The sequence below is a fragment of the Ambystoma mexicanum genome, chromosome 10 (assembly GCF_040938575.1).
Source record: "Ambystoma mexicanum isolate Mex_15411 chromosome 10, UKY_AmexF1_1, whole genome shotgun sequence".
In the NCBI taxonomy this organism is placed as follows: domain Eukaryota; kingdom Metazoa; phylum Chordata; class Amphibia; order Caudata; family Ambystomatidae; genus Ambystoma; species Ambystoma mexicanum.
This window is the reverse complement of record NC_090932.1, coordinates 1,466,720,851-1,466,736,253: the sequence shown is the minus strand read 5'-3', so window position 1 is coordinate 1,466,736,253 and position 15,403 is coordinate 1,466,720,851. Positions and strand designations below refer to the sequence as shown.

Sequence of the window (15,403 nt, the reverse complement as noted above, 5' to 3'; positions counted from 1 at the left end):
CAAGAACTGTGCCACTCAGTGCAGGAGAAGGGAGTCATTGTCCTGGACCAAGAACATTAACTCAACCTTCTAGTTTAGGTGTAAGTATAAAGGACAGAATTTGAGATTTTGAGACAGGACGGTGGATTCTTTAGTTTACAAGGACATCCTGACAGACCCCTTTAGCATTTCAGATGAGGCAGGGAAACACCTCATAGAAGTAGGGAAAGTTAGGTTTTCTCTTTACCTTCCTAGTGAATACAAGTATGTAGCAATCGCCATGCCACCTGTGTGTTAGTCTCCTCCTTCTGCACCCTTACAGTAGCCTCCTCTTGACAGATAGCCAATAAAGTGTACATATTGATGGTGTGATATATTCAAACCTCTTAATCCTGAGTAGTAATGTGGCCCTACATTTTGGACTCTAGTTTTCACATAATGTGATCTGAGAGTCAGAGATAGGGGATCTTACAGTGGGTTAGTCTTGATACCTTTTTTATTGTTTTGGCTGAATTATCAACCTTTCAACAATTTAATATACACAATAATACTAATACAATACGAACACATCCAGTTTAAGGCACATTGCATAAATACGTGAATAATATTAATTTAAAATAAACCATTGAACCCCTAATCAAGTTTAAACAACACAAACCTACTAAAATGTAATTTATCTTTAAATATTTCCTATTTCTATCGCTTCTAAATATCTAACCGCTGCTATAACCAGGGGGATGTGCTCACCACAAAAAATCATAGGCCAGGCCTTTTTATTTTCGGTTGCATACTTAAAGTTCACAAAATGTTTTTTCAAATGTAATTGCCTTGTAATTAAACGCCTTAATGTCTTTATCCCTGTTGCATAAAAACTACATAGATTTGCTTCTGCTGTTCGTTTATCTCTCGTCCCACTTATCTCACGTGTTAACCAGAGATTGAGGCAGAGTTTTAGAAAGAAAACCCATTCTGATTCTTGGACATGGGAGGCGCGTTAGATAATTGGGTAAGGAGTTCAGCACTCTGCATTCATAAGCATAATTCTGGAAGATCTTATATTTACGACAATCTTCGATTGTCATACACCAGTCGAAAAGTTTGAGTTTTGCCTTGTCTGGTCTCTGCATTCATCTTTCAAGTGATATGCTTGCTGCATTTAACCAGGTGACACATTTGGACTTCCAACCTGACAACAACCCTGCCTGATGAACCTTTGTTAGAGGTCTTAACAGAGAACATATAATCTGTTTGCACTAATATCCTCCTCCTAAAAAGAGTGAGGTACTTCCATGTTACCATTACCAACAGAGAGCGCAGTCCCTTCTCATAATGTATGTATGATCTGTATAGGAGTACCCCCTGGGAGGCCTAAGACCCTCTTCCAAAATGTACCCTCCAATTTATTCCAGTCCATATTCCTCAAAAATAATTTCCCTTCAACCCCATACGTCATGGACGGGATCACTCTCTGTTTATAAAATGTGAGCAAAGGTTGGTAGGAGAATCTGCCAAACCTTTTATGTAATAGAAGCCCCTGAGAAGCTGCTGTGGTTATTTTCAATCTCAAATCGTTACTATAAGGGGTTTCCGCCCAGGTATCGTTTACTAGGATACCTATGTATTGATATTCATGGACCCTCACTGGGGGTGGGGGTGTATCTACCATCATAGTTCTTATTTTAGTTTGTTTTACAGATGGTGGGTTAAGAGACATAATATTTGATTTATTTGTATTAATTTTAAACCCATTATCTTGGCAGTATTGTTCTACCATCATAGTATTTTGTTCTTTTTCCCATATCCCTCCGGTCTGGGAAGAGAAGAGGGCCTGGAAATGTAGATTACCAAAGGTTTACTGTGCCCTCCCCTGGAAACCCTCTCTATTGCCCCAAACGCTGTCCCTGCTTCTACCAACCCAAGGGGGACCCCAGCTGGGTCTTACCCTAATGCCTCATATTAAACTGCAGGTTGCGGGTTGCACTCTCTGCAGATAACAGGGCTTTTGGGTCCTGGGGCAAGGGGTGTAATAGGATCAATATCAGGGTGTCAGAGCAAAACACAGAGGGGGGCTAACCTGTGCGGCGTATTTCATTGTCTGGGAGGCTTCTAGAGTACAGCTGGAGATTGGGCTGCCAGGCTGGATCGTGCTCACTTTGCTGAATTACAATACTTCATATGTGCGGGCCAGTCACCGGAAAACGGCGGTATAGTGCAGTCTTCCTCCGGCGACTGGTGGTAACTGATCACTGATCTCAGGGTCCGTGGCTACTCCGAGTTGAGCAGAGATCTTGTTCCCGACAGCTCCGGAACTCAGGAGCTGCCCACTGCCCAACACAGTGCTGAGGAAAGAGGAAAGAACCCACTCGCATACAGAACATGGAGCACCAAACGTCAGAAAACAGATTGTCAAACCGCACTGCACTGAGGATCGGCCGCTTCCAGCAATCAGAGTCAGAATTCCTTAATTATATTACAGCCATGATTCTGTGGCTGAATGTTCAGTAAGGTATGACGCAGTGTAGAGTGCAGAGTTGGAAAATGCCATTTTTGATGATGACTCTCACCAGCGATTCAAGCGTGAGGATATTGCCTATTGTGGTTCCAAGATTCTGTAAAGATCTATTACATTTTCAAAATATAGACTCAGAAATAGTATGATCTCGTTAGTCTCATAACTCCTTTCATATCAAGTTTTTGTCCATGAAGGGCTACATGAGAACTTGGTTAAGCCCCTGGTGAATTGTACGAATGAACCTGTCACTGTGGCACCTATAATATCTGTAATTACAAACCCAGAGGGAATTAAGTTTTCTGCTCCTCCAAACAAAATATCCAGCTTTTTTTAAACAAGGTCACAGGGGAGGAGGATTCTGCTGCTTAGAAACAGTCCTCCAACACCACTAAAAGACCTTGCTCAGCACACAGTAGACTCACGGGGGTTGCCCGCTGTGAAAGGTTGCCCCCATGCATTAATCTCCTAAATTTAGGGGTCCCCCCTGGAATATCTTCTATTTCTGCCCCTGTTCTTCTCCCTGTCCCTACTTCTGAGGAACCAGCACAGAGTTGTCAATGCTCTATTGTCTTTACTGAACTGGCGGTTGTGAAGAACCTTCTAATGCGGATCCTTGAAAATTACAGAGGCATAGAAGAAGGTATCCCAGGAGAGCATTATCAAAGTACTGAGGCTAATTCAAGGTGGTCTGAACAAGTAGTGGAGAAGTCCTACAATACCCCAAAGACGAATGTGACTAAGCTTGCCATGAACAGCCCCTTTGTTTATTCGGAAGTGCCTTCCAGAGCGTTATTCAAAAAGGTGATCTGGAAACAATCTGAACCTGGTATTTCCCCCACAGCCAATAACGTGCAGCATAAATTAGTACAAATTACTGGGTTGACTGACTCTGTGGAGGATAATAACAGGGTCAGCACAATCGACAGGGTGGCAAGCTGGGGCTTTTGGCTGAAGAAGCAGATCACAGAGTGGCCCTAGAATTGGTCATCAATAGTGTTTCAAAGCCACAAAATGCCCAAGGTATGGTGTGTGGAACAATGAGGTGGTCTGGAAAGGGGGATGGTATTTTTGCACAGAGCCCCCAAATGTTCCAGCGACCACTTGGCATTTAGAGACTCCCTCATAAAAAATTGTACGCATTCACTCAGAACAGTTTTGGGATGCCTTTCTTTAATCAGAGAGGACATTAAAAGTTGCAATAGATTGTGCCACTTTGAGGGAAGCACCCATGACACTATTTGCATCAAACTAAGGGATCAAGAATGGCCACTGGCTTTCTAGGAATTGGAATAAGACGTTGTCCACCGCCAAGTAGTTCAATTGCAATTAGTGCTTCCCCCTTTTGCAAGAATGCAACCCATACAGGAATTATGTATCCTTTAGGAACGAGGCCTCCGCACCAACCTCTCTCTGCAGTCAATATAGTCCCACTGGGGTAAAGACCTGAGGGGGCCATGAATGGGCGCAGGAGTATAATGCTGTGTTTTACTCACTCAGAGGTAGCTAAAACCAGAATTTGCCCCAGGGCTGATATTATGACAGTTACGTCTTTTGACATTGGGGCCCAGCTGGTGTTTGTTATTGCTATTGTATATGATTTATGTGTTATGCTTATGATGTATATGTGTGTACTTTGATGGCCTCGTGGCCGAATAAAGCTAAACAAACAACTTTTCCATGATACTGATATAGGAAGTTCCAAATATTATTTTCTCTTGGGATAAACACTGTCTTCCGATCCGAGCCTGGACAACTGGTTTAAACGGGTTTCAGGCAAGTGAATCTTACTGTGAAGACAAAAGTCTCCTGACCAGTCTTTTGACACAAATTCCTGAGGTTGGGGCTGCACTGCTAAATTTACATATAATTAACACAAGTCTCAAGCTGAACTGAGTACAGGGTTATTCAAAGTAATGGAACTTCAAATGGTGCTCCCTTTCTTCATTTATAAATGCATTATTTCTCTCTTGATATTATTTGTCTGACTTTACCATTGGAAAGAAAGAAGCAAATTTAAAAATTACAGATGTATTTTATCTTCAAATGACATCAGAACTGTGGCATAGCTGGGGCCTCAACAGCTCCTGTGGTGTAGGGGGACCCGCCACTCCATGTCCTGAGGGGTGGCCCTCAGACTTCTGAAACAAATAATTTCTTTCTGAAGTTTGAGTGCATGCACTCAGACTTTAGAAATAGATTATTCCTTTTGCATCATGAGATGGAGGTGCACTGCCTCCATCTCATGCCACAAAAAAACGAATCTTTCTGAATTACTTAGACTTCAGAAAGAAATCATTTATTTTTCATCGGAAGATGGAGGTGCTCTGGAGCGGCTCCATTTCGCACGACAAATTAATGAATTAATTATTTTGCTGTGTGAGATGGAGGTGCTCTGAGCCCCTCCATCTCGCACCGCAGAGTAATTTTCTTTTCGGTGCGAGATGGCAGTGCTCCACCTCTGGAACACCTCATCTTGATCTGCACAAGAAACAACTTCCTTCTGATGTGGTGTGAGATGGAGGTGCAACAAGATAGCTGACCCTGCTTGAGAGATTCCTGGTTCCTGTATGCGTGAAGAGCAGGTGACGCTTCCAGAGGCCTGCTTACGAGGAGTACCTTGTGAGTCGGTCGACTGGAAAAAGTTAAGAAAAAAAAATGCAAGGGTGTTGCATGCTTATGATGTATGTTTGTGTGTGTGCATGTATGCTTGTGTGCATACAAGGGTATGTATCATGTATGTAATTTGTGTGTGAATGAGTGAGTATGATGTATGGATGGCTGGGTGCGCAGGTGAATTAGCAAGTGTATGGTGTGTGTGTGTGCGAATGAGCAAGTGAATGGTGTGTGTAAATGAGGGAGCAACCTTTGGGTGAATGTGCGTGTGCTTGTGTTTGTGCTGGACCGAGAAGCTGCTGGAGGGGGTAGAGGGTTCGGGGAGGGGACAGGTGGAGGTGCACTAATACTGCATTTTTAATAGGCATCCATGATAACAACAAGTATAGTATGTGCTTTACTGGCTAGATTGGCATTTTGCTGCAGCCAGTATAGCCATTTCTTACTATGGCATGACATTTTTTACTGGGCATTTATAAAAAAGCAAGCATGATAAGTGTTATTATGTTGCTAGACTGCCATTTAGTGCAACCAGTCTCGCCATTTCTTACTGTGGCATGACATTGTATACTCAGTATCTATGATACCCCAGTATCTATCCCAGTCTCTGGAGGATAGCTCAGGGGCAACATGCTTGCCTTGGAAGCAAGACGACACAGAGCAACACAAGTTCGATCCCCGGGTCTGCAATTAGAAACCTTTGGGTATTAAGCGGGTTATAAATAACCTATCATATCATAAAGCAAGCATGATAAGTGGTATTATTTGTCTAGACTGGCATTTTGGTGCAGTTTAGCCATTTCTTACTGTGGTATGACATATTCTACGGGGCATCTATGATAAAGCATGCCTGATAAGTGTCCTTATGTGTCTACACTTCCGTACATTGGAGCCAGTTTGGACATGTTTTCCTAGTTTGGCATTGCATTTTAATGGCAAAGCCCACAGGAGTACATTCCTATGTGAGGATACTAGCACATATTGCAGAGCCAGCTTGGACGTGTCTTCTTATAGTATCATTACTGACATTATGTGCAAACATGAGTATGTTCTTTTATGGGAATACTGCCATATATCGGTGCAGCCAGCATGGAAATGTATGGGTACAGTCAGCGTGACCATTTTTATAATGGCATATGCTGTGGCAAAAGGCCTGAAAATGCATTGGGAAATGCTGTTGTGCACTGTTGGTGACTTGTATCTATTGGATTTATCATGAGTTACTCCACAAAGCCGACTACAAACTGAAACTGTGCTGTATAATGCACCATGTTAACCCATTATTCAAATAATGTTCTTGAGGAAAACAGACCGCCCCACCCCATAATTCCCCAAAACCCCTTTCATAGGTATGGGCTCCCTCACTATGCTAGGTGGCTCTCACATACTTGTGGCAATAATGTACGCCCCTCCAATTAGAAAATTCACCAGCCACGCTGGTGCCTGGCACATTTGAGGGCACGGGCCAGGCACCGTCCCCTTGTTTGTATGCTAGGTGAAATATTTATGCTTTGATTAAAAACATATTTCTTTCACCCAGCGCAATGCGCACATTCCCCTACAGCAGCATGATCACCATGGGCACTGCGCATGTGTGGTGGCCCAGGCTGTCCAGAAGTGTGGCGTGTCCCGTGCTTTGTTGAGGAGCTTGGGCGCACCCTCAGCATGGCTCGCAAGCGGCCCTCAAAATGTTGTGTTATGCTACTGGTGCACATACAACACCCCAGTGGGTGGAGGACCAGGGCTTTAAGTGGGCCGGGGCCCACCGAGGCTGGGCCCCAGCAGGCTCTGAAATTTCGTTTTTAGTCGGGGCCCTGCCGGGGCCCACTAATCTCCCCTGGCAGCCCCGGCCACTACACGAAAAGGCATTTTTTTCTACAGCCTAAAGCTCTCGCTCGTGTGCGAGAGCTTCAGGCTTCAGAAAAAAATGCCTTTGAGCCATAATGGTGGCGCCGCACCTGCGCGGCATCCCTTTAATCAAGTGATGCACGTGGGCCGGCGCCACCATTATGGAGAAAACATGAGGCCGGTGGAAGCAGAGGCCTTGCTTTCTAAATACTGAAGCTCCCACGGATTCGCGGGAGTTTCAGTCTTTAGGAAAAAGGCCTCTGCTTCCAGTGGCCTCACCCTTTCAGCCTTAATGGTGACGCTGCCCCTCCCCAGCTGGCGAGGGGCAGCACCACCATTAAGGCTGAATAGGCGAGGCACTGTCCCCTGCCAGGCAAGCCTATACAAAATAAATGCTGAGATCAGCACCCTCTCCCCGATAGGGGAGAGGGTGCTAATATCTACAAAAGGCTGCCTGTTAGGGGTGCCAGTAGCCCATCGAGCCGGGGCTCGTCGAGGGGGCGTGGCCTAACGGGCCATCAAGACCCCCGTTGTTAGGCCACGCCCCCTGGATGAGCCCCGGCTCGATTTGTAGTGTCACTTAAGGCACTGTGGAGGACTGACCACAGTCTTTCACTCACATGTGTGCTGATGGCCAATAAATACCTACTTGGCGGATGTGAATGCGATGCTTAGATTTTGTTTGGGGGGTACTGGGCTGGTAGACATTAACGTTCTAAGAGTGACTTTCCCTATTTATGCCAATGCTCTCTTTAATCAGGAGACCTGCTGCGTGCATTCCATGCTGTATGCAGAATGCAAGGAACAGTTCTTTCTCCAATGTACGTGAATCAGGGTGGAATGGTTGTCTGGGGGTGGCCTGAGAACGTTTTGATCTGAAAACACAGCTCTGATCATGCAGACATAATCTAATGGCAAAGGGCAAAATAAGTGTCAGGTAATCCAGAATGATCATACTACTGCAAATAAAGTTCCACTTTTTTTCTGTCATTGTCATTTTTTTTTAATCATTGATTTGTATACAAATTACCAGAGCAAAGCTCCACACATCAGTCATATGAAATGAGCCATCGAAAGCTTTAAACGTACATCAGACTGATTTACTAAGCTAATTAAGAAGCTTTAGTAAGACTAAATTTACTAAAATCAACAAAAATAGTGTAAGCTGAACTCAAGTAATTTTTTATTCAAAGGTAACTTACACCATTTTTTTAGGTTAATAACTCAGCACCACATATATATTTGTATCGGGCTGATTCACTAAGCTCAAAAAAATAGTGTTAGTAAAACTAAATTTACTGAGCTAAAAAAATAGCGTAAATAGCACTTAAGCCATTTTTGGGTGCAATGGTAACTTGCAGTAATTATGTTGAGCTGAGTACATCTGCCCCCTATGTTTCATGTATTATGTATTTAATTATCGTTTTAACAAAGCAGTCTATATTATATTTCACAATGTTATTCATTCTTAACCATGATTTCTTAGAGTGCTTTCAGATATTATGATACACTTTCCAACGCATCAAGAAGAAATTACGTTAGCTGTTAATCCTTTAAAGGTTTGCTTCAAAAGCTATGTTGAAGAAGTGATGGGTAAGAATTGGCATTTTATTAGTAAATATCTGTACTGCTCTTAACTTAAATATGATAAACTGACTAAGAGCTCGGAACCTTGGTTACTGACTGTCTTTTATCAAAATCACTAATAAGTGCACTGTAATATAATTATCATTCTGTTTTCAATGGATATTGAGGATGTGCTTTTTGTACACATTGTGTAGCTTGAAACATATTTTCCACTCAGTCATATACAAAATACTGAAATAAATCAAACAAAAGCAAATAGAGTGTGTTACCAACACCTAAGTATTATTTATATATTTATTTAGTTTGAAATATATGCTTATTTGGGTTTTGAAAAATAGTAACACAACAAACCACATAGCATTTGCAGGCATTACACACCCCCCACCTGTCAATCCAAGCTATTTGAATAACAAAACTGGGTGCACAACCTAAAACTCATACAACTGTTCAATAACGTAATGTTATGCTTGTGTTTGTACAAGTTTAACATGCAATGCAACACACTTTCAAAGTTACACTACTAGGAATCCGGCCCAGGTTTCGACCACTTCATTTTCTAAGCATATCGTCATAAACTGCAATCGCCACCATCTGATTCAGCTATGATTTCACCAATCGCACACTGTTCTGTTTTCAAGGTCTTAAGACTATGCATCTAGCTGTAGCCAGTGCCATACTTCGCCACGTCAAGTTGTTGTTCTGTAGCATTCAATTCCTTTAAAGGTCAGTTACAGTGAGAGATCAATCAAATTCAGACCCATATTGCAGATCTCTTTAGAAATGTCCTTTCAAAATCTACCTGTAGTTGGGCAGAACCACAAACAAATGTAACAAGGTGGCCAGTCTGCAACATAACCACTAACACAGCTTAGAGCTTGAGACCTTGGTTTTATGGAGCCTAACTGGGCCCCAATAAATTGTGTGCATATTGTTATAACAAATCAATTACATACTGGCATCTCTGAAACTTCGATAACCCTCAATCAACCCTTTTTTTCTTTTTCAGGCGATATTACTCCTCCCAGGTCCTCTTCTTACACCGACTGAGATTTGAGAATAGAATATGCCGACATAATACTGTGCTTCAGTAACCCCATATTACTAATATATTTTTCCAAAATTGTGCATCTAAGATTTCTACAGCTTTACTGATTTCTACCCCTGTAGACAATATATAATGTCTCAAATGATGATTTTCCAGAGGTCTTGTCAGCAGCCTTTGATACAGTCGATTTTGACATTCTCACATCATGGCTATCGCTGCTGGCACAGGTGTCTGATGACGCCTTGAAATGGTTTACCTCTTTCTTAACAGACCGTTCTCAGCAGGCTAAGGTTGGCCCATATACTTCCGATTCACTATCAGTTAGTTGCAGAGTGCCCCAGGACTCCTCCCTATCTCCTCTGCTGTTTAATATTTATATCCACCCATTTCTGAGCATCTTTTCCCAGTTTGACTTTCGATACAATTCATATGCCAATTACACACAGATCTACGCCCGGCTAAAGCAACCACTGGACACAATGGACCTAGTCTGCGCTGAAAGAATAAAAAACTGGATGCTGGAAAACAAGCTCCAGCTGAACCCGTCTAAGAACGAGGCCATTGTATTTGGTTCCAAAATGAAGATGGCAAATGTCACATACTCTGCCCCATGTCCAACTCTATCTGGAGCTCCAACAAAGTTCAATCAGACAGTGAAGAACCTTGGCTGCATTTGGCAGTAAAGTATAAACTGCAACTCACATATCAATCAAATTGTTAAATCTGTGTATTACTACCTTAAACTGATAAAACCCCTACTACCCTTGATTTCTAAGAATGACCGCTCGAAAGTAGATGGAACACTTACAAATAGAAAATTATTCTACTGCAAGGCCCTACTTATGGGCATTGCAAAATTCCAACTACAGAGGCTACAGGAAGCCAGAATCCCGCTGTCAGGCTGGTCTTCTCGCTGCCAAGGAAATCTGTTTCACAGTACCGCAAAAGCCTTCATTGGCTTCCAGTAGTTTAAGACCCCCGCCCTGTCTGGTTTTTAAATGTATTCACGGCCTGGCACTGGCATACCTTTCTTCAAAAATTGCAATTCTCTGCCCTAACCGATCTCTTGGATCTATGGTGCAAGGTCTTTTGACAGTCCCCCCATCCAGAACTGCAACCTGGGGTAACAGACGCTTGTCCTCCCTGGGCCTCAGGTCTTGGAATGTACTCCCCGCAGACTTGCGAACAACCAAATATCTGTCTCTGTTCGGGAAAAAATTGAAAACATACCTTTTTGCATAAAACTATTTGCTTAACTTCCCTACAGTTAGCGCATATATGTTTTTAGTCAGTTGTTTATTATCTGTGCCCAGATGCAGTTTCTGCTTGGATCCCTCAGTGGATATGCCCATTATACATTTTTAAATCAAATGAAGTCCCTTTTAACAATGCCAAAGTATTGTTGCAATATCTCAAAAAAGAGTAATTTTTATAACACTGGCCAGAAAGTAACAAATAATTGTCCACCCATTTCCTCCAAGCTAAGGGTTCCCCGTCCCGCATTAAACTGTAAATTAAGCGAGATTGTGAAGCTATATGACAGATTCGGTGAAAGGTGGAAATACCTGTGAATGGCAGACAAGACTTCCCTAGAATACATCAGCACCAGGTTTTAAAAGGGGTTTGGGAGAGACCTACCTACATATTTCAATGTGTTAAAGGAATGCAAAGGTTCAGCTTCATACCTCACCCAAAGTGGTCTTTCAGGGGCAGTAATCTGAATTATTGCTAGTTAAGCAGTCCTGGTTGCCCGCTTATACTGTTTTAGAAGTAAAACTCGCAGACCTCCCTCTGACTGACTCTGGTGGCTTTTGAAATTTGATTCTTGTCTTCCGACCCTCCCAAAGGAGGTGTACCAGCCTACCATCTAGACTTCTAAAGTATTTACCTGGCACACTGAGTGGACTACTAGTACACAGATAATTTATCTGGGGAGTGAAGATCATTTTAAACATAGATGTTCTGACTAGCAGGGAGAGTTGGAAAGAGGCCCATTTCCGGAAATATTCCCCAATTTTCTCTCAAAATGAGTCTTCACTAATGTAGTTAAGTTCCTATAAAGAGTTATCCCAGGTATTTAAGGGTGGATATATATTGTACACCCACATTGTCCTTTATGGCCCTCAAGGGTTCCCCCTGGATCAATGACATTAGCTCATGTTGGTGCCAGTTAACTTTGTATCTCTAGTAACGCCCATATATTTCCCCCATTTCCAAATTCTCGGCAAGGGGAATGTCAAGCTCTTTGAGGGTGTATAACATATCATCAGTGTAAAGTACCATTTTGCTCTCTGAGCCCTCCCCCTCACCCCCATAGTCACTTCCTTCACCTCTGGGGATCATCTAATTTTAATCACAAAAGGCTCCAAGGCAGAAGAAAAGAATAACATTGGCAAGGGACACCCCTGCCTGGTTCCCCTCCTCACAGTGATAAATGGTGATCTGATATTACCCATATTCACCAATGCCAATGGGAATAAGGGAGGGTCTTAACCCAAGATACAAAAACCGAAGGTAAGATTAACCTAATTGGGGAGTGCTGAAGAAAGGACCTGTTGGCCCGATCAAATGCATTTTACGGCGTAAATAAATGCCACCACTGAGAGCCTCCCGATCTTCTAAAATCGTTATTTGGTGTAAATGGTCTGAAGATGTACTTCCAATAATAAAACCCACCTGATCGAGATGGATCACTTACCTTATGCATGTCTGCACTCTTTCGGAGAGATCTTAATATGATTTTTAAGGTCAGTGTTCAGAAGGAAACAGGGCGATAGCTTCTACGTAAGGAAAGATCCTTCCATAGTTTCAGAATGAAAGAAATATAAGCCTGCCTCATGGTGGCTGGGAGCATACAGATGACAAGATGGTATTATACAATGTAACAAACTGCAGGACCATGTCTTCTAGTCTCTCCTTATAGTACTCTGTGGGGGAGCCATCAGGGCCTGAACATTTATTATTTTCCAACAATATTATAGTATGGCTAACCTTTGTCTCAGTAATCGTGTTCACCAGAGCAGTGGCACTGTCTGCCGAAAGTGTCGGTAACTTTAAAGCCTGAAAATAAGCTGCAGAGTTTGATTCCAACTTCCCAGTCCTACAGCTATATAACTGATTTTAAGATATGAGCTATTCCTCACTGATTTATTTCTGATCTGTTGGGATTCCCTCAGTCTGAGTTCGGATTGCTTTACTTGCCATGATGTCTGTCTTTGTTTGATCCTCACCATAGAAGCGGTACACCGTCCACTTATACGGAAAAATAGCCCTATCAGAATATGCTTTATTAAACTCATATTTAGAGTTATTAATTTGCCTTAGGGTGTCTGGAGACAAGCTCTCTATATACAGCACCCCCAAGGTCTGAACAGACTTGTCTAATGCTAGTAGGATCTCATGCTCCAGCTTCTTCCAGTACGAGCCCTTTCTTATCTCCACCCCCTCACCACAGTATTTGAGGCCTCCCACATCATCCTTACTACAACCTCAATGCGCCCATTGACTGAGAAATATTGTTTAAAGGTTGCCCTCTACTGCAATAGATCAGAACCACGCTTATGGATGGGTTGTATTTCCAATTCTGAGGTGGCCAGAGATCGGCTTAACTCGCATACAGTAGTGTAACCAGGGAATGGTCTGAAAGGCTTCCTGCAAGTATTCTGGAGTCCAAGGCCTGAGCCGTACATTGTGAGTCTACTAATATGTAGACATTCCTGCAGAAGGTTTATGTCTCACAGAAAATAACATATAGGGCTTCATCACGACCCCGGTGGTACGCCTTAAAAGTCGCTTAAACAGATTTTCCGCCACAAATACCGCTCCGCTGGATCATGAGTCGACGCAAATACCGCAGACTGTAAAACAGCCGGCTCTGTTCCAGCCGGCGCTATTACAGCCGGTGGAAACTGTGCCGATATTAAGAAGCGCAATTACTGTTGCATCACAAGTCCCAACGTAGCAGTATTAGCGCTGAAATACGGTACTTATACATCCGAAAACACTGCACAATTAGCTCCAGCCTCCAGGTGGAGGTAACTGCATACAGTTGGCAGAAATGAAGCCACAGGTGAACGCAATCGACTCAAGAGGGCTACAGAAGGCACACGCCTTCCCCAAACACAGTTCCCAACACCATGCTGCCGGTATGCATTGCGAGATGGTACATGCAGTTGCTCATGCTGCGCCTGGAAGTACAGAGGCAGGACAACCAACCCAGGGCACATGGTGCACCGAGGAGGAGGAGTAGAGGCCATTCAAGGTGTACACCAATACCCAGGGTGAGGCCCTCGCTCTGGACTATCACTGACAGTCAGTTGGTCACCCTGTACCTCCTCAACAGGGAGACCATAATTGAGCTGCTCACCACAATCCAGGGCGACATAGAGAGCAGTATTAACATCTGGACAGCTGTGCCCCCACTGCTAAAGCTAGTGTCCGTCCTACAATTATTAGGAACTGGCACCTTCCAGCTCTCAGTGGCCATGATGCACGGCAAACTCTTCTGCAGTGTTAGTCCAGGTGCTGGATGCTCTCCTGCAGCATGTCTCACGCCACATCTTACTGCCCACCACCCCAGCACAGGTGCACCACATGAAGGCACAGTTCTATGCCGTTGCACAAATGCCAAATATCATCGCAGCTTTGAACTGTACCCCTGTGGCATTGGTGTCCCCCCCAGGGCCACGAAGCAGTGTCCCGCAACAGGAAGCACTGTCACTCATTGCACGTGCAGGTGACCTGCGATCCCAAGCTATACATCACCCAAGGTTGTGCCCGCTACCTTAGTTCCACCCACCTCGCCATGGTCCTACGGAACACAGTACACTGCCTGGATACATGGAAAGGCACAGAGGACAACGGACGTGGATAGTGGGTGAGTGGAATTGTCAGCCCACAGGCGCTGCGATGCATCCAATCACATGGGGGGGAATGTGCAAAACAGCGCAATGCATTTAATGACAAGTTAATGTACAAGTCGGACCTGCCCCCTCCTACACCCCCGCAATGTCACAGTACACCCCAGAGAACATGCACATGTCGGACATACCTGAATTGATAAGCTGATGCACACAAAGAGTAGCAGCTCCAAAAACACTCATGACTACAGGTACCACAATGCAACATGTATTATCCTAAATCAATGTCACACAAAGTGTCACATCACATCACACAACAATAACCCTGCCTACTGTACCCATGTACACTCAGCCTGCAATGCAGACCCGCTGCATCCAGAAGCCTATGCAGGGCCGATAGTAAATCCAGCATGCCACATGCATGAGAGCAATACACTGGCACAATACAGCCACCATGTCAGATCGACATGGCAACGACAGACACATGATGTAAAATCATCTGCAAAGGAACAGGGTGCATGTTTAGAAAATACAATGCATGAGGCGAGTGACACAACATGCACAAGCAAGGAATAAGACACATGTCACGCAATGAAGCCCCATATGCATGCACATGATGTCCATTGCTCTGATGCTGTGAAAGGACACCCACACACAATACACTCTGACTCATGACTGTGCCTCTCTCCATGCAGGTGATTCCGGATACCCACAGCTGCCCTGGCTCATGACACCTGTGCAGCATTCACAAACACCACAGGAGTTGGCCTATAATCACAACAGGACCTGTTTCTGTACAGAGCATATCTTTTTTTTGTTTACTCTTTATTTCTATCTTTTCCATCAACGAAAATAAAATACATCAAATATAATAAAAGTTACATTTGAGATTACAATATCATTAAACAATATCCCTTCAAATAACAGAACTTAAGGAATATAATAAATAATAATCCTGTT

At 43.5% G+C, this 15,403-nt stretch overlaps 1 protein-coding gene across 1 annotated transcript in view; it reads left to right on the top strand.

Annotated features, from left to right (window-relative positions):
* Positions 1-15,403, top strand: part of RAD9B (RAD9 checkpoint clamp component B) — a 650,494-nt gene that overhangs the window by 412,450 nt on the left and 222,641 nt on the right. The window contains exon 6 of the mRNA XM_069620274.1: positions 8,439-8,545. Coding sequence (XP_069476375.1) covers positions 8,439-8,545 — 107 coding nt within the window. The remainder of the gene's footprint in view (positions 1-8,438; positions 8,546-15,403) is intronic.